This window comes from Microtus pennsylvanicus, chromosome 1, assembly GCF_037038515.1.
Source record: "Microtus pennsylvanicus isolate mMicPen1 chromosome 1, mMicPen1.hap1, whole genome shotgun sequence".
Taxonomy (NCBI): Eukaryota; Metazoa; Chordata; class Mammalia; order Rodentia; family Cricetidae; genus Microtus; species Microtus pennsylvanicus.
This window is the reverse complement of record NC_134579.1, coordinates 120,925,290-120,950,601: the sequence shown is the minus strand read 5'-3', so window position 1 is coordinate 120,950,601 and position 25,312 is coordinate 120,925,290. Positions and strand designations below refer to the sequence as shown.

The 25,312-nt window shown below is 42.6% G+C and overlaps 1 protein-coding gene across 4 annotated transcripts in view; it reads right to left on the bottom strand.

The window, feature by feature from the left end:
* Nucleotides 1–25,312, bottom strand: part of Med13l (mediator complex subunit 13L) — a 229,934-nt gene that overhangs the window by 49,017 nt on the left and 155,605 nt on the right. For all 4 annotated transcript variants that reach the window (XM_075982008.1, XM_075982023.1, XM_075982014.1 and 1 more), the window contains 3 exons: nt 3,987–4,132; nt 1,158–1,352; nt 708–896 (listed from right to left, as the gene is read on the bottom strand). In XM_075982008.1, coding sequence (XP_075838123.1) covers nt 708–896; nt 1,158–1,352; nt 3,987–4,132 — 530 coding nt within the window. The remainder of the gene's footprint in view (nt 1–707; nt 897–1,157; nt 1,353–3,986; nt 4,133–25,312) is intronic.

Genomic DNA, 25,312 nt, shown 5'->3' with positions numbered 1-25,312 from the left:
AAGGTTACAGTCATTCCTGGTCCAGTCCTTGTGATGGTTAACTCTGTCAGCTTGACTGGACTAGGAAACACCTCGGCAGGGAGGGGCCCAAAAAGGCACTTCCAGAGACAGTAGCTCTGACTAAATCAAAGAACTAATCTCTCCAAGTTCACATAGCAGTGAGGCATCACAGGGGGTGGTGAAAGGTAGGAGGTGGAACCTGGCTGGAGAAAGTGGGACACTGAGGACATGTCCTTGGGACTCCAATTTTTCCCTGGTCATTTGCTCTATGTTCTATTACTTTTTATCCAACAAGAAGCAAAGAACTGCCTCCCGTGTCTCCCCACCACCATTAAAACTCTGTCCACCAACAGTGGGCTGACCCTGTGGAACAGGAAGCCAGACAAATCTTCTCTCCCCTAAGTGCTTTTCTCAGCTGTTTGGTCACCATGACACAAACTAAGCTAATACAGTATTTGCCATTTGTTTAAAACAAACAGAAACAAGGCAACCTGCACATAGTTTCCTGTCCGGGTATAGAAACGTGGACTAAGCGTGCTGAAGAAGTGCATGTGCAGAACTAAGAAGCACACCAACACTGTTCTTAGAACAAAGACTAAGACAGCACACGTACAAATCTCTCCCATCTCCACCAATTTTGCCAGCAATTCTGCCATGCTGCTGAAACTCTAGATGTTCTTCACAGGAACATGCTCGATTGCACTCACCTATAACCACCTGCTCTGGAGAGGTGGGAGGCGTCAGAGGCAACCCACAGTTGCTGGGATCTTTCATACTACCAAGTCCCTGCTGTGCGACTGTGACATGGCCTCCGACAGTGGCAGCACTCTGAGGAACCGGGATGTCATTTTGAGAGATCAACACAAAACCTGAAGGGTAGACCATCCGGACACCACCTGTGAGGAAAGACAGCAAGGAGCAGGCCTGACAAAGTTGCCTGCACACCCAAGTCTACTGTTACAGTGAAGCAGCTTAATGGAAAAATTAAGTACTGCTACGAGCACACCTGCCTGAACATGTGTCCCAGAGTCACCATGACAGCACATGGAGCACAGGAACCACAGGCACAGATGTGGACAAGCTGGAGAATCTAGCTGAGTGGCCATCCCTTTAACAGTGGAGCTAGAATGAAGTTCTTCAGGCAAACGCTTTCTTACCAACAATGACCTCAACTGCTACAGGGAAGTCATCGTCATATCCCAGCTCAGCTTCCTCTCGTGACTCCTCCTTCTTCCTCAGCACCATCGGGTAGAAGTACTGCCATTCCTCAATCAGTTTGCGGGTGGCTGGGTCTGACATCTTGTATGCATGCCCTGTTAGCGTGCCATTTAAGCCATAAGGACTCACCAGTACTATGGAAAGAAGAAAAAATTATTATATATAATCCGTACATATTTTGTCATTTTAGGTTAAAACAGAGCCCTATTTCATGCTCTATGCATGAAGTCTAAAGTCTTTCACAGTATGTTCTTAAAGTTTATTTTAGAATTATTTATATGTATTTTACTTTATATCCATTTTTGAAGGAAATCAAGTAGGGATAGCATTACACTTTCAATTCAATCAACATATACTATACAAACCATCTGCTCATTAAAATCCATGCCTCTCTACTCAATAATGGCTGTTTAACATGAACAGCACATTTGGCATGGGTACCCAAGCCTGTCTGGCCCTTGAAACTGACAAAGATCCTGAAACCCACAACAACAACAAAGCTCCTAACAGCAGGTCTTCAGGCACAGAGCCTACTTGTGTGTTCAGTGTGACTATTCAAGGGGTCATGATGAACACTCTCAAGTTATGTTCAACTCCAGTATGGAGCTGATAATAGTTCTGTTTCCTGTCAGTCTTTGAAGCCCATGTCATTTTGGTGGAGTAAAAACCAAACAGCAGTCACCATGGTACTTACTCCATGGCCCTGTGAACAGTCTCCCAAATAATCCTTTCCGGGGGACTCAGAAAATTCAAATAGTGGGGAGCATACCCCTCCCCTTTGGCACTGTGTATGCACTGCAAGTACATGTGCAACCTCGTGTGTGATTGTGTGTGCCCAGGAGCCTGGAGATCAAAGATCAATGTCAGAGGTCTTTCTCTCTACAGCTCTGTCTTTTAAATTAATTGTGTGCCCAAATATGGAGGTCGGAGGACAAAAGAGCCTGTTCTCTCCTTTTATTGCATGGGTTCCAGAGATTAACTCAGGGTGCATACCAAAAGGTGCCTTACCCACTGAGCTACCTGTTTTGAGAGACAAGGGCTCTCAATGCATATGAAGCCCACAGGTCTGGCTAGACTGGCTACTGGCCAAGAGTTCCAGGAATCTGACTGCCTCGGCACCCAGCACTGAGGATATAGGTCCATCACACCCAGCTCTTAACCACCAATGCTGGAAATCAAACTCAGGTCCTAATGTTTGTGTAGCAAGAGCTTTACTAACCAAACCATTTTCCACTCCCACCCCCTTGATTTCTGAGACAAACCTCACAAAGCCAAAGTTAGACAATTCAATAAGGAGCTGAGCTTGACCTGAAATTCCTCATCCTCCTCCAATCATCCTCCAAAAATTGGGATTACTGGAATGTGCCATCACACCTGGCTTGGGGTGTCCTTTTAGTGGGTCAGTTTTAAAAAATTAAAAAAATTTCTGTAGCCATGTTTTTTCATTGCCCATATCACTGAACCGACCATTTTTTAAAGCAGTTAGACAATGTGTCACATGAGGGAAGAGAGGTAGCTTACTTAAAACACCCGGTATCTGGTGACCTAAATTCCTAACACCACCTTTCCTAATTTCCAAGGTTAGAAAATTACTTATCTTCTGTTGTGACTGTGATATCATCATAAATTCCTTAATTCTGAGTAATATTATTGAAGATGAGATCAGGTGGTCGTCCAAATTTTCAAACAAACATAGTATTTAAATAAATCTGGAGATCTGCTATAGCCAGCCCATACTGTGTAATATTTCATGTGTGTTTTGAGAATTGGGTTGTTTCAAATTTTATATAAATTTTATAGTCCCTTCCCCATCTCCTTGGTTTTCCAAGACAGAGTCTCTCTGTGTAGCCCTGGCTGTCCTCAAACTCAGAGAACTACTTGTCTCTGTCTCCTGAGTGCTGGGGTTAAAGGTGTGTGTCACGACCACCCAACTGTATGTAGTTGGGTGGTTTAATGAAATGTAAATGATGATGAACAGTGGCAGGGGTATCTTTTGGTAAAACTCAGAACCAGGTAAAAGAATTCAAGATTTCTCTCCACTTAAGGTAGACTTACCTTCCCCACTTAAAATAAACTATCTTTATTATTTCTTTAATAAATCAGAATGGGGGTAACTACATTCTGCATGCCCTATTTTTTTCAGACATCTCTAGAAATGAAAAATTAGAATGAGCCCTCTCATAGTTTTTAACATTTAAAAACTAATATCCATAGAAAAATTCTGAATTTCTAAGATACAGATTTAGAATGCTAGTGGACTCAGAAAGACAATGAAGTTATTTTGGGATAGTAAGACAGTGAATGACAATAATAGATGACGATCCCAGCGTCAGACTGTAATCAGGTACCCACCACAGTGTCTAATGGAAAGGAAATAATACTGATGTTAACATCACTGAAGAAACTATAAACTAGTATAGAATCTGGAAAGTTAGTCGTCACTGGCAAGCAGCCATCTTTTTCAGTTATTTCACCACAAAACAACAGACACAGAGACAGCCCTTTGGCTGGTGTGTGCAGTGCCTGGGGATCGTGGCCTTCAATGCTTGTCAATCTTACTTTGTTCTGAAGAGAGTTACACAGCTTTACTACGTTCATGTCATTTATGTGCTTACCTGAGAAATGGGAGTGGGTCTTTTCTTTGTCATTAACTGATCATGCTAAACCACATGTTCAAAATACCCCTCCTAGTACACCCCACCCTCCCCTACAGCAGACAACACCCCACTGGGCAAGGGTAAAGAGCAAACCCATGGCCTCTGACTCACCTTGAAATGGTGCAGGTGAAGACTGGGCCATGTGTAAATGCTCCTCGCTGATCAAATAGATGGGCTGATGTTGAGCAATCTCCACGCTTGTGCACACGTTACTTTCTCCATGAAGAAAGAACGTGAAAGCACAGGACAAATGCTCACTGAAAGAAAAAGAACCAGAGACTCATTTTTTTTTTTTTTTGTTTGGCAGGAAGCAGTGCTGGACAGCACCTGGATGCAGCTCTACCCTCCTGGCCACCCAGCCAAGCTGCCTGGAATCTGCTGGGGAGAAACAGCAGCCTCCAGTTGATGGTGCTGTTCCTAAACCTTGCAGGTGCTCTGCAGAATGTGCCCTATTAGCACAGGAAGCTCCCTTGTCAACTGGAGACAGGAGAACCCACAGGGCCTCCTGCACAGCTCAACGCCCTGTTAGGCCTATAAAGGAGGAAACAGGATTTTTGTTGTTGTTTGTTTTGTTTTGTTGAGGCAGTGTTTCTCTATGAAACAGTCCTAGCTGTTCTAGAATTCATTCTGTAGACCACGCTGGCCTTGAACTCACAGAGCTCTACCTGTCTTTGCCTTCCAAATGCTGGGAGAAAACAGAATTCTTTTAAAATTAATTTGAAAAGTGGATTATGAATAAGATTTAAAAAAAGCAAAGGAGTTAAGATTTTATCCCATTTTAGAAACAACAAAATGGTTTTGCTTATTTGGAGTACATTATAATAAAAATGTCCTATTTATAACTTAAAGCATTACTATAGGGTTAAAGTGACTGACTTAAAAAGTAGTAAAAGGGGCTGGAGAGATGGCTCAGTGGTTAAGAGCATTGCCTGCTCTTCCAAAGGTCCTGAGTTCAATTCCCAGCAACCACATGGTGGCTCACAACCATCTGTAATGAGATCTGGTGCCCTCTTCTGGCCTGCAGACATACACACAGACAGAATATTGTACACATAATAAATAAATATTTTTTTAAAAAAAAGTAGTAATAGGTTGGCATATGCCTGTTGTCTGAGCACACGTGGGAGTCCGAGGCAGAAAGATCTAACCAAGTTCTGGGGTCAGCCTGGACTAAACAGTGGAGACTACTTCAGAACAAAGCAGTAATGGAGGGACCTGCACTTATACCGTGACTTGGGGATGCATGCAGTCTCTACTGGACATAAGGGTAACTATATAATCTACTTTTTTAATTTAAATTCTGGTTTTTTTGGTGTGTATTTACTTATTCACATAAAGTTCTGCTATACTCCTCAAACTGGCCTTGAACTTAAAATCCTACTGCCTCAGCCTCCCAAGTAGCTGAGACCATAGGTGTGTGTCAGTATATCTCACTTATAATTTATCTCAGGTCACAGAATTCTGCTGAAACAATTCACTTCTCCAATTTCACATGCAATGAGCAAAAAATTGACTTTTAAAAATGAAGTGTCATGGAAGGAAAAATTACAATAGTGGCATTTTCTTTCCATGCTGTTAAATCTGGTCCTGAGCCAGCAGTAACACCCTCATTCCTCAAAGAGCTCCTGGGAACATCTGCCTACGAACCAGTATAATGGCACCAATGCAGTCACTTCTGGAGAGCAGCTCCTGTTCACAATGCCTTCAAAATATTACAGGGGTATTCAAAGAACGCCTCAAAAAAAAACCCCTTAAACCTTGTTTCTGATATAAAATTATAATGCTTTTATAGAAATAAGCACATCATTACCACAAGGGGAAGCACACATGTTCGTGTCTGACGGTCATGTTCATACAAAGTGGCGTTTTGTGCTTTACTTAAGAATGTGAAGCTTTGTCAATGGGATACATTTGGTCTTGGAAGTAGATGGTCAGCATAACACTACAAAAGTGTGGTTTATTTGAGAAGAATTTTTTACAATATCTAGCATACCACAGAGCCAAAACACAGTTTTACGGACTATGAACTGGCTATCTTTCAGCCAGGAGGTTGGGCTGACTCATCCTATGCACAGTCAGAATTCTCGGTGGACCATGGTTTATGAGAAACTGTTGGGAGTCATAAGTGTTCAACACACATAGCTCTACTATCAACTGTGCACGAAAATGAATGTGGCCCATTATCAGCTACTAAGTGCAAAGCATTTGCAAAGAGCTGAAGGGGCTGAAGGTGGGGGTCTCTACCCTAGAAGAAACGAGAACAGAGGCACTGGAACAAAAGCAGTGGCAGACACAAACACACAGAAGTAAGCAGTCACAACACTGACGCAGACGCTCCAGGGAAAGAAAGGGGGTGAACAAAGCCCTTCAGAAGCAGAGCAAAGGCAAGTGAGTGAGAATGAAACAGGGAGCAGATGTGGGGAGAGCAGAGTGGAGCTTGTAAACCGTACACAGAATAACCGTGTGAAGCACCCAAAAGGAGACATTTTTAAGAAGGCAAAAGCACTTGACTCAACAAAAAGATTAGTGTGTGCAAAATAGCAGAGTTGATGTATTTTTTTTCTAACTTCTTATTGGCTAAGATGTATTTATTTTTAAAAAGTTAGTTGACCAAAAAGATGGATCTGTTAGGTGAATGTCAAACAGTACTCATTTGGATATCTCATATACCCCACAAAGAATGAAGCATGAATTAAAAAAAAAGCCAAATCGCTTATTTTTACCATTGATTACCTTAAAAACAAAATGTCTTCTTTAAATAGATAATTAAAACCAGGCAAGAAAAATATAAAGAAAGACAAATTTGTGGGGAGGGGGAATGGCATCCAGCAGTGATGGTGGCTGTACTCAGCTGGCAGCTTACTGCATCTCTGAGGAAGCTTGCGTTCTGTGAAGCTATGGTAGGTGCAGACTGCTGCCTTCAAAGGCTCCATTCTGCCACCACTTAAATGATCAGACTAACCCAGGCACACTCCAGTGGGTCAGGTTCTAGCAAGTGGAAGGCGGAGGAAGTACAGGCACAGTTTGGTCCCACGGGCATAACATTTCTGGGGGACAACACACTTTTAAAGCCTAGCCGTGAAGGAAGTGAAAGGAGAGCCACAATATCTTTTATATCTGTGGATACTGGCCACATGTCACACAGAAAGCAACTGAGGTAAGATCGATCAGACAGGCCCTACCTCTAGCTCCGGTTATGAACGATCACTATCCATGATACTTCATTTGGTTCTAGTGACCCTGATACAACATTCTGATGATTTGGTCATGGCATTGCTAAAATGGCAGGAAAGGCCACACTGATAAAAGTCTGTGTCATCTCATCACTTAGCCCCAGGTCCTAACTCATTAGTGTGCTGTTGTCCACTCCCCCTCCTCTCCAAAGACGCACAGCCACAGCAGGCTCTGTACTTCTCTCGGACACTCAAAACAACCCGGGGAGTTTCCTCCAGAGAGGACAGGGTTATGAGGCATTCGCAGAGGCACAGCTGTAATCAGCCTTGAAGTCAGTGTTGTTCCCATTAGCTAGCTCATGCAAACATGGCTGGATCCCTACCATCTGGTATGTTTATGTATGTAATACACCAGATGTAATACACCACTGTAATTCAACAGTGAAAACATCAGGACTGTACCAATACAACTAGATGTACATGATGTTACACGGAAGTATTTTAGGGCTGGACACTCTTGTGTATTTATTTAATGTGTGCTGGCCTACATGAGGTTTATGCACACCATGGATACGGCGGATGAGTCTGAGGAGGCCAGAAGAAAGCACTGAATCCCTAGAGCTGGAGTTGTGAACCTCCATGTGGGTGCTTGGAACCAAACCCAAGAACAGCAAGATTGACTCTGGAGCCATGTCTTTGCCCCTCAGGGGGTTGGTATTCCTAACAAGCTTCAAGAAATCAAAAGGGAAAGGGAAGAGTAAAAGAGAAATGGAAGCAAGGAAGGAAGGCAGTAGACCGGAAGGGTGGTGGTGTAGGAGAGCTCTAATCTGTGTGACTGAGTTACTATCTTACCACACAGGTGCACATAATAGTGTACGTTCACAAAAACACTGTGAATGTAATACTATCGTGTGCACACCTATGTGTGCACTGTGAACAGAGTGTTGTTTGCCCGCCACTGCACACTGCCTTGTTCTCACTCCAAAGCTGGAGCTTGTGTTTGTGCCCCATTTGTGGATCCTTCTGTCTCTGACACCCCTGACACACACTAGGATTACAAGTGAGTGTAAGAACACACCAACTTACTCTTTTGCTGCTCGGATGGCCCCTCAGGTCTTTGGAGTTGTGCAGCAAGCTCTCTGGATCATTGAGTCACCTTTTGGGCCCCTGAGTTTTATTTTTTAAAAGTCGCATTCAAGAAAAATAATGACCATTGGGAAGCACTCATAATAATGAAGTCCTTACTAGGTTTGTTCTTTATCTTTTCCGTCTGTTTTAAGAAAATAAAGTTGTGTCCTGTTTGAAATGTGTAAGCAAGAGATGTTGTAATAATTACCTGGGATTTGTTCATAAAATGTCATCTTAAGTGCCTTGATGCTATTGAGACAATTTATTGAACTGTTTTCAAAGCGAGAGCTAAACTCCTTGCGTACAGCCAGACTTGGAAGGCTGCTGCATGCTTCCCAGTCCTGCTCCCTCGGTGCTTCTCTTTATTACAAGTTACAAAGAAGCCATCAAAACAGTTGGTTTCAAAGGACCCCTGGGTAAAACTGGCAGTGTGGTCTATAAAGCTCTCACCCATCAACACACTGTGCTATGTCCCTAGATATCAGTGTTTTCAATAACATGTTCACCTGTCTTCAGAGAGAAAAGTACACAGGTTTGTAAATAACACGCTCTTGTGTCTCAGAGGGACCTGTGCACAGGTGTGTAAATACAGAGGGAGCGGTGTCAGTAAACCCATCCACTCAGGCGCTCACTAGCTCAGCAGGCAGGCCCCCTCCTTCCCAACATGAGGAGGAAAAGACCCCTGGCACATCACCACCCAGCTGCTCTCTGGCCTCAGGACCACCGCACACTCCTGGGCTTCACACTCACTGCTGGTACCGCACTGCACCACACCTGGGTTTACTTCTGCTGCTCTTTTGGTAGAAGAAACATCAGCCCTTCTACTCATTTTTTTTCCATTTAAAGTGATGTAATACAGGCCAAATATGGCTCAGTACTTCTATGTGTGTCCCAGCCAAAGGGCTTCCATTTTGAGATGTCCCATCCATCTGAGTTAGTTTTGAGCCAGTTTACACTTGTCATGGGCTACACTTTAGATGGGCTTGATGTGAGCAGAAAATAAATATTTAATTATGTTTGTAATATTTTTTCTAAAATGTTTGCCTTTGTTCTAAAACTTTCGACCACTTTTCTAAGACAATAAGAAACATCTAGGGTTCTGGGGTTAAAAACATATACAAAATTTTGATAAAATGCTTTAATAGGAAACAAGGTTTGTAATAACTGTTGATCATATATGCCCCACACCAGCCCCATAACTGACTTTCCTCTTTACACATATCCACTGCTGCACCAGCTGTTCTTCCAGGGAGTCCTCACACGAACCAGAACACAGTCATCCAGTCAAAGTGCTAAGTGCTATGAACACTCACTGTCCCTGCAAGAAGCTTATAGGATGACAGGGTGTGAGACTAAGGTAAGCACTTGCAACTCAGCCCTACGAGGGAAATAAGCTGGAGGGTGGAAGTCCTGGACGAATGGCCCTTCTAGGAGAGATGGGATTCTAAGGGCGGGATGAAATCAGCTCTTTCCTTGTGTGAGCTCAGTGCTGTGGAATGCTATGCACATGCTCTTCAAAGACTACATCCAGTGCTTTTTACCCCAGGCTGGCTTTTGAACTTGCAATCCTCCTGCTGTAGCTTCCAGAATCGTTGGGACTACAGGCTTGTGCCACCACACCCAGTTCTAGTTTTAAGAGTTCAGATGTGAATTAATTCAGTGATAGACTACACAATATTCTATAACTGATAAGAAAAGTCCTACCTAGCCTTCTCTTGTGTCTGAGGACCAGGTCTTTGCCTGAGCTCATGTTGCTTACAGAACAGGCTGCTCAGAAGCAGAGTGTGTGAGTAACACCTGAGGCTACAGCAGGAGGGAAGAGTGGAAGGCAAACAGCTGGGAATCAGCTCAGCGAGGAAAGGAAGCTGCTGTCCTCTGACCTCCAGGGGTGCACACAAATGCATACAACAAATAAAATAAGAAAATGCAAAGTTTACTAAGTGTGAGGGGTATGGTGCGCTGAGGTCAGCTTGGGCTTCGGATGAGTTTCAGACTAGCCTGAGTTACTTAGTGAGACGCTATCTTTTCAAAACAAAACAAAACACAATACAAACCATGCTGCTCGAGTACAGTGTGGTGTAAGAGTGAAGTCTACCCTGAGTGTTTTTAAAGATTTCCTACTAAAGTGGTTTACTTATTTTTTTTAAATCCAAAAAGGCACCTTTGAAGACTGTTTACTTACAAAGCACGAGGGACTGGCCTGCCTTCCGAGTGGGGCATCTGGGAACAGTCACACACGCACAAAGGAGGAAAGAGCCACACTCAGAATCATTTTACTCTTTTAAAGAATTTTAGGGTCCTTGCACTGAGTTTTCAGAATGCAGCTATTACATGTGCTTTCAAAATGCATTATGAATATTAATAAGCTCCTATTCTTTCCAAGGTGTAAAGTGTTTTGCTAACAAATTCACAATGCAGAATGCATGCAGATCATTTTATCTAAATGCTTTCTTTTTTTTTTTTTTTTTTTTTTTGCTTTTTCGAGACAGGGTTTCTCTGTGGCTTTGGAGCCTGTCCTGGAACTAGCTCTGTAGACCAGGCTGGTCTCGAACTCACAGAGATCCACCTGCCTCTGCCTCCTGAGTGCTGGGATTAAAGGCGTGCACCACCATCGCCCAGCGTATCTAAATGCTTTGCTTTCTATGTCATCAATTTAACATTTTGGAATTTTTTGAGTTGTCATTAACTAAGCCTCTTGCCCCAGTCTAAAGGCCTTCCTTGATGCTTTATGGTTTCCCTGAGAAATGTGGCCTCCTTTGCTTCTATTGTTTCTTGCTGGCAGGGCCTCAGCCTTCATCAGAGCACAGTAACTGGGCACATTATCCCACAGAAGTCTGAGATGATCTTAGTAACTCTTACCTCTTTCTATAATGAATTAAATATCACTACAAGGCAATGAAAATACTAGTCTGCACATTTATTTTTCTTAAATTTCAGAATTAACTATATTTATGTGTGTCCCTGCAGGAACATTAACGTACACATGGAAGGAGAACAAGCAGGAGCCAGCTCTCTCCTCCAAGTAGGTCCTGGGCTCAAACTCAGATCTGCAGACTTGGCAGAAAGAGCATCCACTACTGAATCACCTCAGAGGCCTCAACTGCAAATGTTTTTGTTATGAGAGATAGTACAGAACTTTTTAACTACTAAATTACCATCAGAGTTCAATGAAGAACTACTCCACTACAAAGTTACCAAGCACACTGTTCAAATGCAGCGAGGTCACATTGAACATTGTTAATTCACAAACACAGTAACACAGGCACATAGGTACACACACAGACATGTGTACACATACGAACAAAATTAGTTTTTCTACCATCCTATCCTTAGTGCTAAGCTACTTCGTGGCAATAAACTGTCCCTTTGGTGGCACACTAGTTCTCTGAGACTGCAGAGCTCCTGGACTGGCACCAGAGCAGCACATGTCGGGGTCAAAGCAAGGGCAGTGCCATCCTGACCTAAAGGACTAATTTTCCTCCTTGGGACCTCACTTAACAGGGCTATAACTCAAGCGACTTTGGTTCAAAGGTTGCAAGAGTTTGAGGCTAACCTAAATGAGCAAAGCAATATAAGACTGTTTTTAAGACCGCAAAAAAGGTACAAGATCTGCTCTCGTCAGCGCTGTGTGCTTGGCAACAGATATCAGGACACAGAATCCGAACAGGCTTATCAAAGTTCTGAATTTGCATTTCTCCTGAGGTTACCACTAGACCAGATTAGCCTGTCCACAATCTCTAAACAGCTTATTTAATACTCAGTAGGAAAACTGTAGTGAGCCGGACAGGATCGCCATTACAAGATGGCGCCGACATCCTGTCTTGTTGGAAATAAACAACTCCATATTTGGCTATGCCTTTGAGAGCTGCGTGTCCGTCCCGCTTCCCGCGTGTACGGTGGATGAGGATCCTTGAGCCTATCCCGATGGGGTCTGGTGTCAGCTGTTGGTGGCAGCCAATCACAGGGCAACCCGTGTGCCAATTCCCTATTTAAGCAGCTGCCTAAATGCCCCTGCCCCTTCGCTTTATGCTCTCTCTCGCTTTACCCCCTTCGCTTCCTGCTGTCTCTCCCCTTCGCTCCCTGCCCTTCCCTTCCTCTCCCTCGTTTTCCTGCCCCCCTCGTTTCCTGCTCCCCATCAATCAAGGGCACTCCAGTAAAGCGTGTTCTGAGTAGAATCCTGATGTGGTGGTCATTCTTCCTCGTCGGTCTATTAGTCCGCCACAGAAAACATCCAGATTAAAGTGGTATTTGTCATAGGAGATTCACAGTCATGCTTACAGGCCTGGTGGATAACACTAGTTATTTAATTTCCGTACCCAGGAGGTAGAGACAGTGTTGAGTGTGAGGCCAGTTTGGTCTATACAGTGAGTTCTAGGTCAGTCAGAGCTTCAAAATGGAAGCCTGTCTAAAGAATAAACAAATGCACAAGCTTAGATTCCCCCCCCCCCACACACACACACACACTCACCTCTGCCCACAGACAAAGCAGAGACTCTCAGAAGTTTTGGGGACACTATGAGAAATAGGAACGGATAGGAGAGAGACTCATTATCACACTTCACTCAACCCCAACTCCTTATGCATTATTAAGGACCAACAGATAAGGCTTTGCAGATCTGGCTGCCGGCCTGCATGGCACCCCACTGCTAAACTGTATCTAAGTTACAAGACCAATTTTATAGTCTATTTTACAATCATAAAATGTGTGCTTATGTTCTTTCAAAAAGACCCAACCATTGTGGCAGGTTCTGATACCCACAGGGAGTCTAAGTGGCAGTCAAGGCAGAATTTAGACCTCTGACATCTGCCTAGATTTGCACACCCAGCAAGCAGCAGGAGTGTGACCTGCCAAGAAAGTCAAAGCAGATGGGAGCTGCATATGCTGTCATCACTCAGGTGTACAACAGCAAGCAGGAAGCCACCCCACAGCCAAGTGCCACACAAAAGAAACCCTAACAAGAACCAGCTACATGGGGACCTCTGCTTCCCTAGCAGGGAGTTTCTCTACACTGCCCTCCCACCAGCCTCACTGTCCCTCTGTTCCTTCTGCCTGTATGCCCTCTTCTTCCTCAGCCTCAGATTATGTATCCACCACCTTAGGCACACTGAGAATTAAAGGAAGCATGAAAACGATGAGGGAAGGATCCAGAGGAAACCCCATTTAATTACGATTTTTATTACTTAATGAAAATCTGTGTGTGTGTATGTGTGTGTGTTGTGTGTGTGTGTTTGTGTGTAGTGGAATTTATTACAGCTCTATTAATTGGAACCCAAACCTAGCCAAAAAAAGGGGGGGGCTAGCTGTTCTGCTTTTCTGACCTTCAGGTTGAACCCAAATATCTGTCTCTGAGTTTTATCAATCGTGCTTCATTTGGCACCCAACTTTTGGGGCATGAATTTAAGAAAAAGCTGTTTGCCTGAGGCTTTTTTTTTTTTTTTTTGCCACCATCACAGGCTAGACCCAAGCCTAGACACTAGGGTTCAGGAGAAAAACTAGAAAAACTAGTGCTTCCAGCTGCTTAGCTTCCATGTAAAGATGGGAAATATACACAGAATCTGGATACTGTATGTTATTGTGTTGTCTTTGAATTGTTTGACTGCTGAGGAAGGAGCCACAGCTGCTAAAAGACATGATTATATGGATTAATTCAACCCATATATTTTGAAAATGACTTGGCTTCAAAATTTAGGTAAAAAGATACATTATTTTGGAGAAGGGGTTTTGCTTTTGTTTCTACAGGAAGTGAGAGGCTGTGGATTCATTCTTGGTTAAGAAAAATAAGATTTGATCAAGGAAGACCCCCTGAAAAAAATCTCCAATTCTTATTGGATCATCTGGGATGGCCCAGATGATCCTATGTTTGAGAGAACCTCCAATGCAGTTTCTTCTGAGTTCTACACCATGAACAGCTTCAAGACTGCTAGCCGAGATGATCCAGCCTCACAGAATATTCCAGTCATGACTTGACCATAATCCTAAATTTCCTTTGGATTCCCCCTAAGGTTATCAGTGCCCCCAATCAGCCTAGAAAGCTATACCCATATTGCCCCCAAAATGGATTATGAATGTTTGTCTTTGTTTAATGTGTTAGTTACAAGTTGTTATGGATAATGGTCAGGAAAAAAGCTAAGCAAAGGAAATTAGATTCAAGGTTCTTGTTTTGAAAAGATAAAAAGGAGGATACAGGTGATAGGATAAAAGGGTAGATTAATGAATCTACTCCGAAAAGAAAACTATGAGGATATAGATATAAGATAAAAAGGAAGTTACTGAATCTACTCTGAAAAGAAAAAAGGATATAGATACGATCTTGTTTTAAAAAGAAAAAAAGGGGATATAGATATGATAGGATAGAAAGGTAGATTATTGAACCTACACTTAAAAAGCAACTACTAGTTTTAAATATTTTACATTGGACTGGACTTTTGTATATTGTATACAAATTTTGTATACTGATACAAATTTGAGATTAATTTTGTTAAGACACATTGTACATACATTTCTATTCTTGTTCAAGGTATTGTACCTATACAGTTCAATTAACAATGTAATACAAATCCCTAGTCCTTGAAAATTATTACTACCAACTATTTAGGGTAATAAGCAAATGCAGGTTAGTAATTAGTCACTATTATAATGGAACTTATTATAGTCACATTAGGTCTGTTTTCAAGGTCAAGCAAAGTTACATTTTAGACAGACATGACATCTTCAAACACTTTAGAGACTCACAAAATACATTTAAGATGTTAAACCTAGGTTCTTCTTTTTTTATGACAGTGAGACATGTCCGCTTGTGGCAGCACCAATCTACTTCAGAGAATATAATGGGCATTGAAGAAACACCAGATGGAGTTTACTTTTTTGTGGCAAAAGTAAGCCACTGGGCAAGAAAATGCCCTTACCTCAACTGCTGACAGTATGCTATCCTAATTGACAAGCAACACAAAATAAAGTGACTGCCAAACACTGTCAAGACAAGGAGGGGCAGTCCTTCAGAATATCCTGCTTCACAGAAAAGTTGATTGTATATGGTAGGCCTGTAGGCTGAAGATGGATGCCCCAATGTTGCAGAGGAACCTTGGGTGACTGTCCAGGCATCCATCTGTTTCTGTCATTATTCACGATTTTTGGAAGTCGCTTACTCACACTTCCTGCCTCCTCAGTTAATATTATTTCCTTCTTGGGTCTTTGAGGGAGTTGAAGACTAGATAGTTATAGTTTTTCTTCTTTACCTAACACAGAAAGCAAGTTATGATAGAAAGTAATTTGGGTATAAGACTTTGGACTCACCATGATAGGATAGATATGGATGGACTAGACATTGTTGATGTATTCATTGATTGTATATACTGTATAAAGTTATTGTACTTATTATATATGGTTTTCTTATATTAGCCTTCTTTATTTTAGACAAAAGGGGGAAATGTAGTGGCATTTCAATTGTATTTTAATAAATAGTTTGCCTGAAAACCAGAAAAGTAAAATAGCCACACTAGGCAGCCTTACAGACCAGGCAGTGGTGACACATACCTTTAATTCCAGTAGTTACACTAGTTTGCCAAAGAAACCAGGTAATAGTGCTGCATGCCCTTAATCCCAGAACTAGAGAGGAATATAATATGGGAGGAGACAGTTCTCAGACACAGTCTCATTCTCAGGATTCCTGGAGGCAGATCACCATTTTGAACTGAGATAGAGGTAAGAGTCAGTGGCTGGCTGCTTTGCTTTTCTGATCTTCGGGTTGAACTCCAATATCTGTTTCTGAGTTTTTATTAATCATGCTTCATATACAAGTCAATACAATATCATGGGATTACTTTTTGTCCCTATTCAAAGTAGTGATGCTAGTTGTTTCTAAACACATCACTCGCAAAATGGGGAAAAAAGCAAAACTGCTAGGAAGTACTTTCTGCCTTCTCAGATCTCTCTTAGCTATAAGCTGACACTCAGTGTGGTGTGGCAAGTCCTTTAATGGTAGTCTAACAACCTGGTATTTGCCTGCCCAAGCCTCACACTCATACTCAGTGCTGCTGTAAAATCCCACTCACCACTACACAGAGGAGGCCATAGTTTTCCAGCAGAAGGAAAGTAAACAGGAGCACATACTTATTTGGTAGTGTGCTATCATCAGCAAGCATTTACTTCCCAAACTCCTCCACTGCCAGAGGGCTGCACCAGACAGGTGGCTTCCTCTACCTTTGGAACAGCACTGCCCATGATCTTCTCTTATCCATTACATAGATGTAACAGCTTAAACCACCAGAGATAAACAAGGTACTTTCCTTCAGCAGAGTAACAGTGCGGAAAGACCAAAGTCTATTACATACAGTAATGTGCTCAATGCTCATAGTGACTCATCTGCAGCTCATGAAGCTTTTCATAGGGAGGGAAAATTCAACTGAGGGGGAAAAAAGGAATGTTGGGACAGAGCTGACTGAAAGACATTACTCAATACAAAGAAGACACCAGAAGTAAAGAAACAAACAGGAAACATGCAATCCGTTAGGCACATCACCCTAGAAAGTGTGTGTGTGTGTGTGTGTGTGTGTGTGTGTGTGTGTGTGTGTGTGTGTGTGTGTGTACATAAATACACAGACACACACACACAATCTGTATCTAGTTGCTACAAAAAAAAGGAGAATACTTAAAATTATCCACATTTAAACTTTTGAGAGTACTGTCCTGAAAAGTGTTTTCAGAAAAAAGGCTCTAACCAAAGATTTTCTGTAGCTCAGACATCTTCTAGTTCTTCCCACCAGTGTGTACCCTGAGTGCCAGCATGCAGCCCTGTCCTGAGTACCAGCATGGAGGCACTGCCCAGCGGCCTATGCTGCCAAAAGCCCCAGGTCCTGGCTCATGGGAGTTATAGTCTAAAAAGGAAGTAGCGCCAGAATAAAGCCATTGAGAAACTTAGTGCACATGTGCAGTGGAGGGAGAGCGATTATGAAGTAAATAAAACAAGATGACATGATAAAGAGTTCAGAGGGGAAAGGGGACAGCAGCAATAGAGCATTAGGAAAGAGGCAGGTAGGCTACTCCAGAGGCCTAAATACAGAGCCATGTAGAATGTCTGGAGAACAGGACCTTAGGGACTGGCAGGAGAGGGTACAAAATGGGATAAGAGCACTGAGCAAGGGCAGATATCCTAAGCCTGTCAGAGTGTAAACAACAGCATGGGGGTGACTTTCATTCTCAGCACACTGGACTAAGCTCTGAGCATCTGCCATGGTCTCATCTGTATTCTGCAAAGGTTATCCTTCTGAACAGCATTGTGCAAGAAAAGAAACAGGCAGAGCAGCCAGGAGGCATGACAGCATGCCACAGGAGAGAGAGGCACTGCTAAACAGCAGCAGTGACACACAGGGCCCAGGTGACGTACTTCCAAAAGAGGTGGGCAGGACATGGCAGTTGTAACATCATATAAAATTTAAGACACATAAATCTGGAACTAAGAAAAGAGGTCAAAGAAAGACACCAGCATCAAGAAATGTTGCTCTGAGCCATAGTGGAAGCCAGATGAGGAGCATGAACCCTGAGGAGCAGGAGCACAGAGAAGCCATGGCATAGACTGAGCCCCTCCCTTGGGCACTCCTCAGGAAGAGCCAGTGAGGAAGAACTTAGTGCATTACAGTAGGACAGCATATGATCCTTATGGGTCAACATCCCTCAACCTCCAGTTGGCAGAGAGAAGTGAGGTACATTTTCCCCTGAATTTTCTTTGCTATTGCAGCAGATTATGTTTTCATCCTGCACATACAATTCTATTTAAAATTTACTAAACTTAGTCAAATAAGACTACTCCATTCAAGTATTTGTCTTTAAAGATTATTTTTCTAAATGTAAAATTTACCATAATTGAAATCACATCATCTGAATAAACATCATTTGAAATTAGCAATCGTACCTACCAACTTTATTAATAGTAGCAATAGCTGAAAGAATGCCACCATCCACTTTACACTATGTTCAGACATTCCCTCTTGATTGCCTTCTCTGTTCACAGGGCTAAGAATGGCAGTGGAGTCTCTAGCACAAGCTGGCCATTTCCTGAAGACAAGAGATGTCACAGCTCTCTGGCTTTCACCAAGCAATCGGCAGTGCCTACGCAAGAAATCACCCAAATCCCATCCCTCTAGTGAGAACAATGTCAGTAACTAAACTGCTCACGCAGAAGACCATTCTGTCCAAACACAATAACAGCTGAAAGCACAAGAGAAGGCAGATCAATGGGTGACTTCAGCAACAAACCATGTGATGTCCATTTAAAATTGGGCTTGATGCCAGGGTGATGGTGGTGCCTTTATTCCCAGCACTTGGGAGGAAGAAGCAGGAGAGTCTGAGTTTGAGGTCAGCCTGGCCTACAAAGTGAGTTCCAGGAAACCAAGATTACACAGAGAGACCTGGTCTCAATAAAAATAATAAAAAAAAATAATAACAATAATAATGATAATAAATAACAAATTAGATCTGATGTTTGCTGGAATTTCCAAATGCAATGTCTAAAAAAATAAACCTGAAGCAAGTGATCACTTACACCTATGTGTGCATGTGAGTATGAACATGTATGTGCATATATACAGGTGCATGTGTGTGGTGCATGTGTATACAAGTGCATATGGAAGCCAGAATTTGACATCAGGTGTCTTATTCAATTGCTCAGCCCCTTATTTCTTTTGAGACCCAGTCTCTCACTGAACCTGGAGCTCATCAATTCAGCTATTGTTCCTCTTTAACGAAGTCCCACAGAATGAAAATTTTAGATTCCCAATCAATAACAGTTGACTTCCAGGCTCAGAGTCATGCCTAGTAAGAGTTCCTAGATAATCTAGTCTGTGGGCATTCCCCAAGCTCCCTTGGACTCAGTGATGCTCTGTTCTGCATCCTATTCCATCAGTACCACAGCAAATCCCCTCTGCATCACACAAGCATGCAATGGAGTGTAGTGTAAACCAGAAAAAGCATTGAGTAGAGTGTATACAACCACAAAAAGCAAGGCAGAAAGAAAGGGTTAAAGCCATAAAAATATATTAATTTATTCTTTGCAATGCATTTGTAATTCTTCCACTTTCAGTCAAGATCACAGTACAGTTTAATAGTCTGTTTCAGAGACCAATTAATCCTTTTATATTTAAATCAATCACTGATCCTCTCCGAATAATTTAGCTTTTACATGCTGCCTCCCATTTATGTCTTTAAGGAGAGAGCACAGTTAATACTATGTGTCACACTAATCACATTTGGAAATAGAAAAAGAAATACATTACCAGAGAAGTCTCACACAAAACTAGAGTATGCACTAAACCATGTCAGCATACAGTGTCTGTGCCATGGTTTCCTTAATTAAAACAGGCCAGCTCAACATGAAGTCAATGGTGCATCCTTCAACTGCCTTTTCAGTGTGTGTACTTATTTTGGCTTTGTGTAAAATATAATCCAGGAATAAAACTATTGTCCTCACTTGATACTTGATTTGTAGACTTGTCCCTCCCATTCCCACCTAAGACAGAATGACTTGATGCTCAGACAGTGGGAGGGGGAAGTAACAGAAAGACATATATTTTACTCAAAGTGGCATGTGTCTGGCTCTCTGCCACAAGGTTGTGTCCTTTTACTTGAACAACTCTAAAGTCTAACTGATAGAGTTAAATTCCACATGATATTCATGGGTAGTCTGAAGAGACTAACCACTACATGCAAAACGGATACCCATATTTAAGACTACTTTGTCTAGACAAACTTGCTAAGTACTGCATTGAGTTCATAAGACTCAGAATGACAAAGCTCTTGAAAATGTCATTCTTCATGTGACGAGTTACAACAGGAGACAGCTTTCTACTTCATGCTCGGATCTTCATCAGTACAGAGCAAATGACTTTGTACAGCGGTGGCTACAGCATGCGTTAGCAATACCTGATGTAGAGTCAAGTTCAAAACAAAACAAAGAATTTTCTAAATGGCCCATGAATAAGTCTTGTTCTTTTATTTTTTTTTAACTTAGCCAAGTAAATTTCTATGTAGAAAAGATAGTCTGTCCCTGTGGAGAGCCCTCTGCTTGGGGGAGAAAGTCACAGTGCTGGCAAGCTCTATGACCCCAAGGAGAGAGTGCAGGGAGCTGGGAAGAGACTGATCTCTGAAATATCATCAGTGTATCCAAGGACTGACTGAGAGTCTGACTAGAAGAGCTGTCATTGAAAACCATCTCTCTGGGCATGTAACTATGACAACATGAGAATCTGGTCAACAACTATGGCTTATAAACAATTACGGGCAGAAACGCTACGAGTTATTCCTCACTAATCCTCCCAAGATCATAGCAAAGAAATATCTGTCTGTTTCTAATCTCAATAAAACCCAACACTACTAATTAAGATCAAATAAGTGGACCAAATTTCAAAATGGAAATCATGATCTCATCCTAGATATGAAGTCATCATCACAGTCAACAAACTACCAGCCACAAAACAGGTTTTTATGCAGTTTCCTGATGACTGGGCTAAGTGTATGTAGATAACATGGGTGTATTCTCCTTTGTCTGGTTTTCCCTTTAGAAGAATCTGTCCATTGCTATGTGAGACATACAGGGGCCAACTGCAGATATAGAGACTGTAAGAGTCCATACAATCACTACACAACTCCTATGCAAATCTAAAGGAGTGAAATGCAAAGTGATGAATAAGTAAGCAAACAACAACCCCTATGGGTTAGTTTAGGGATACCTCACTCATGTGCTGGGACCTCTCAGACAGTGACTCCCAAGAAGGAAATGCTAATGTTCTGACCCAGTGTGATGACTGTGGGTGACCAGGGTACACTGCAAGCAGTCTATGTAAGTCAGTAGGGGAGGGTGTACTTAGGGTGCATGCAGCCCCTGGGAGCAGTCTCTGACACAACACACCCAAGGTGAGTCAGTGAGATAATGCGCAAGGCAGGGAGACTGTCTAAATGCTAGGGTCAATCAGGAAGCTCAAAGGACAGTGACAGAACTCCTTCTACAGGACACTACTAAAGCTGGTGAGATGGTCAGGGGTAAGAGTGGGTGCTATCAGGACCTGAGTTCTGTTCTCAGCACCCACATGGCAGCTCACAACGTTCTAGATCTCCAGTGCTAGACGATCCAACACCTCTGCAGCCCTGCACAATAGTGACACACATACATATATGTTCAGGCAAAACACACATACACACAAAAGTAAATCTTCGCAAAACTTTTTTTAAAAAGAATACAATTGGGGAAGTGAAAGAAACTCCGCATTTTACAAATAACTGAACCAGGAAGTACAACTCATGACAGAATGTATAGTTGGACTCTTCAGGCAACAAGATACTAACAATCAGAAAGCAGCTTTTACTTGCAATCTTCTCTCACACCAACTAACTGAAAGGTGAGAATGTGCCTAAGTTACAAATAGCTGTTGCCAATAATGATTTCTGTTTTTAAAATCTGTAGGGTTTGAAAATCTGTGGGGTTTGTTGTTGTTGTTTTGAGATAGGGTTTCTCTGTAGCTATGGAAACTGTTCTGGAACTAGCTCTTGTAGACCAGGCTGGTCTCAAACTCACAAAGATCCACCTGCCTCTGCCTCCTGGGTCCTGGGATTAAAGATGTGTGCCGCCATGGCCCGCCTTGGGACGATGGATATTCTAGTGTTGCTGTGTTGTTCCTAAGGCGACAGTCCTGGTGTCAGGCCCTGCATGATTACTGACTACGAAGAAAGCACGCCACAGTGACAGCTGCACTGCAGCACCATGGAAACGACCAGCCTGTCCTTCACTGTGACACCAAGAACAAGTCGCTGCTTTCCACCACCACTTTGTACTGACACACCAGCTAACTGTCCTCCAGCTGCACAGAAAGTGACCATTCAGCAAAGGACACCGAATGCCCTGTGGAGCCTCTCCTTATGAGAGAACTCAATGTGAAGTCACAGCTATTAGAGTCTGAATGTCGGTCACTACAGATAAATGGGTTTCCTATGACCAAATGGCTATTTGGTCAATCCTCTGACCAGCCTTTTGTAGAGAAAGTATTTAAAATTTTGGTGTAAAACAGAAATAGTACTAATATGAGTCAATTACAGGACTAGGGAAAGATTGTGTGAGGTGTGGGTTGTCCCCCACAAACACTGGCAAACCCTAACTCACACTTTTAGAAACTCTTTTTGTCAAAGATTTGTACACGTTCACACCTTACCGTCTCTTCAGTGTTAGTAGAAGATGGGCCTAAAAAGCACATCACACATGGACATCTTATTTTGCCCAAAATTATCAAGCAATTTAGGAAGGTTGATCAGCTGAACACTTAAGTCTTACAGAATAAACTGCACTGGACATAGAGCATGAAAAGATAGAACTAAAATTATAAGAAGGGTCTTTTGAATGGCAAGGGGCATTACATAAACTTAGGGAATTTCAGCCAACATTTTAACTAAACAGAACAGAAATCCTATTTTAAAAATTCAGATTTCTTTTAACAAAGAGAAATATACAAAATAGATTCATGGGTCTAAGATCCATTCTTTTAAAAATTAAGTATAGTTAAGAAAAATTATTTAAGCTGTTTGAAAGACAAATATTGTGGTAAACCTCAATTTAATGAACTGAGAATTTTCATTACACTAGCTTTTTAAAGTGATTGGTTGAAGCCCAGACCATAATCTATAACTAGATTCTCCAGGGTGCAACTCCATGGAAACTGAGACTGGGATGCTGAGAGAAGAACAAGGTCCTTCATGTCCGAAGTGTAGCACAGCTTGGAGTGACTGCACTGTAGCAAGCCTAGAATGTACATACTCAGAAAACGACCATGCACACACTCAAACACACATATCTTAATTCCCTGAATCAGAATTAGGCATGTCTGCACACAATACACTTTCTCTGTGTAGACATGAAATAGTACTGTCAATTCTTAAAGTTTCTGTGTTCTGGGAGCTAGAAACATCTACTGCACATGAAACAAGAATGCACATAACAAGGACATCTGCTTGGGCCCTTGACACAAATTGGGCTTTTGGACTTTTTTATTTCTTCTTATTTTTTTCCCCTTTTGGAGGGGGGTTTCAGAAAGATAGGGGAGGCAGACTTGGAAGGACTGGTACGTGAGTGATGGGGTGCATGATGTGGAATTCCCAAATAATCAGTAAAAATATCATGTCGGAAAAAAAAAAGAGTACACAAACCAAGACACTCTGATAAGCAGAGGCAGCAAGTCAAGCCAGGATGCCACAAAAGCAGGGGAGCAACTCTGTATCTCCCCTTCTGTTCAGAGCAACTGCTGAAAAGAGAGAGTGATCTCTGTTAAGTCGGACAGCACGCAGGCTCCATTCTTAAATACCAAGAGCTGCTCACAACAAGCAAGGAACTCAGGACCGCGAGGGGTGCACCCACACACTGAGACAATGGGGAGGTTCTATCGGGAACCCACTAAGGCCAACTGGCCTGGGTCTGAAAAAGCATGGGATAAAACCGGACTTGCTGAACATAGCGGTCAATGAGGACTACTGAGAACTCAAGAACAATGGCAATGGGTTTTTGATCCTACTGCATGTACTGGCTTTGTGGGAGCCTAGGCAGTTTGGATGCTCACCTTACTAGACCTGGATGGAGGTGGGTGGTCCTTGGACTTCCCACAGGGCAGGGAACCCTGATTGCTCTTCAGGCTGATGAGGGAGGGGGACTTGATTGGGGGAGGGGGAGGGAAATGGGAGGCGGTGGCGGGGAGGAGGCAGAAATCTTTAATAAATAAATAAATTAATTAATTAAAAAAGAGCTGCTCACATCCACTTATAGCTCTTCACTCTTCAAAGGGCACAAGTGCTTCCCTCCCAAACAGTCACCAAGAGACTTTAAAAATGTATGCTGTAGACAACAGAACATGCAGGGGTAAGGAATACTGGCTGCTCTTGCAGAGGACCCAGTTCCTTCCCAGCACCCACAGGGTAGCTCACAACCATCTCTAAGTCCAGCTGCAAGGAACTCAATGCCCTCTTCTGGCTCCTCTGTCACCAGCACCCATAGGGTAGCTCACACCATCTGTAAGTCCAGTTGCAGGGAACTCAATGTCCTCTTCTGGCTCCTCTATCACCTGCACACACAGGCATACAAACACATAACTGAAAGTAAATTTCCTTAGAAAGTCTACATTGAGAGGTCAAAATTTTTTAAGTAAGTAAAATCCTAAGAAGGGGGACTTTTTTTGGAGATTATCCTAGATAATGAGCAATTTTCAGAAAATTAAAATATTAAAAAATGCTATATATCTTTAAAAAGACTTATTTTCTAAGATGAATCAAAAATATCAGTTAATTGGCATTTTAACTCTTTTTCTAAGGCTGGTGATGTGGCCATATTCTCCTATAAGTGGATGGGCACTCAAGCTGGAACCTTTTTTCTAATTAACATGATGTCAACTCTGAGGAGGAGGAGGAGTTGGCTACAGAACCCTGCAAAGTACAACAGATGGTAGCCACATGGGGAACCCCACTCATCTAGGTGCAAGAGAAAGGCTCCAACACCAAATCCCCAGCACTCACACGGGAAAACCCCAATCCTGGTCAACCTCTTTCTTAGCAAGAGCAGCGGCATCCAGGCTGCTTCTATTATGTGCTTAGCTGAGCTCTTGACACGGGAAAGGGAGGAGCTGAGAAGGTTTTCTTTCTAGGGTCAAGGGACCCTAGATGTAAAGGAAGCATTAGAGACGAAGAGCCCGAATGAAGGAGCACCCTCAGAAAAGAATCGTGGGATACAGAATCAACAAAACCAGAGTCAGAGACCAGTGCTGCAGTGATGAAGTTGAAGTAGGCGTTTACAGCTCTGGTCCCAGGAGCTCTGGGCCTGAAAGCACTGACTAGTGGGGAAACCACACTAGTATTTCACTAACAATGTTTTATAAACTATTTCAAATCCAGGAAGGAACAGAAGTTACTATCATTTTGGATGGATTTTAATCCACTGTGATCTCTGAGAGAAGAGGCTGGGAAGAGCCACTGGCCACACAAGTCAGTTGGTGAAAACCTAGAGCTTTAAGTTATCTGATGGACTCTGGTTTTGTGCCACATCCTAGTCTGCTCGTGTTCAGTCTCTGAGGCACACTGACAGGCAGCATGGGGGCAGTGGACCAGAATGCTGGGTGACT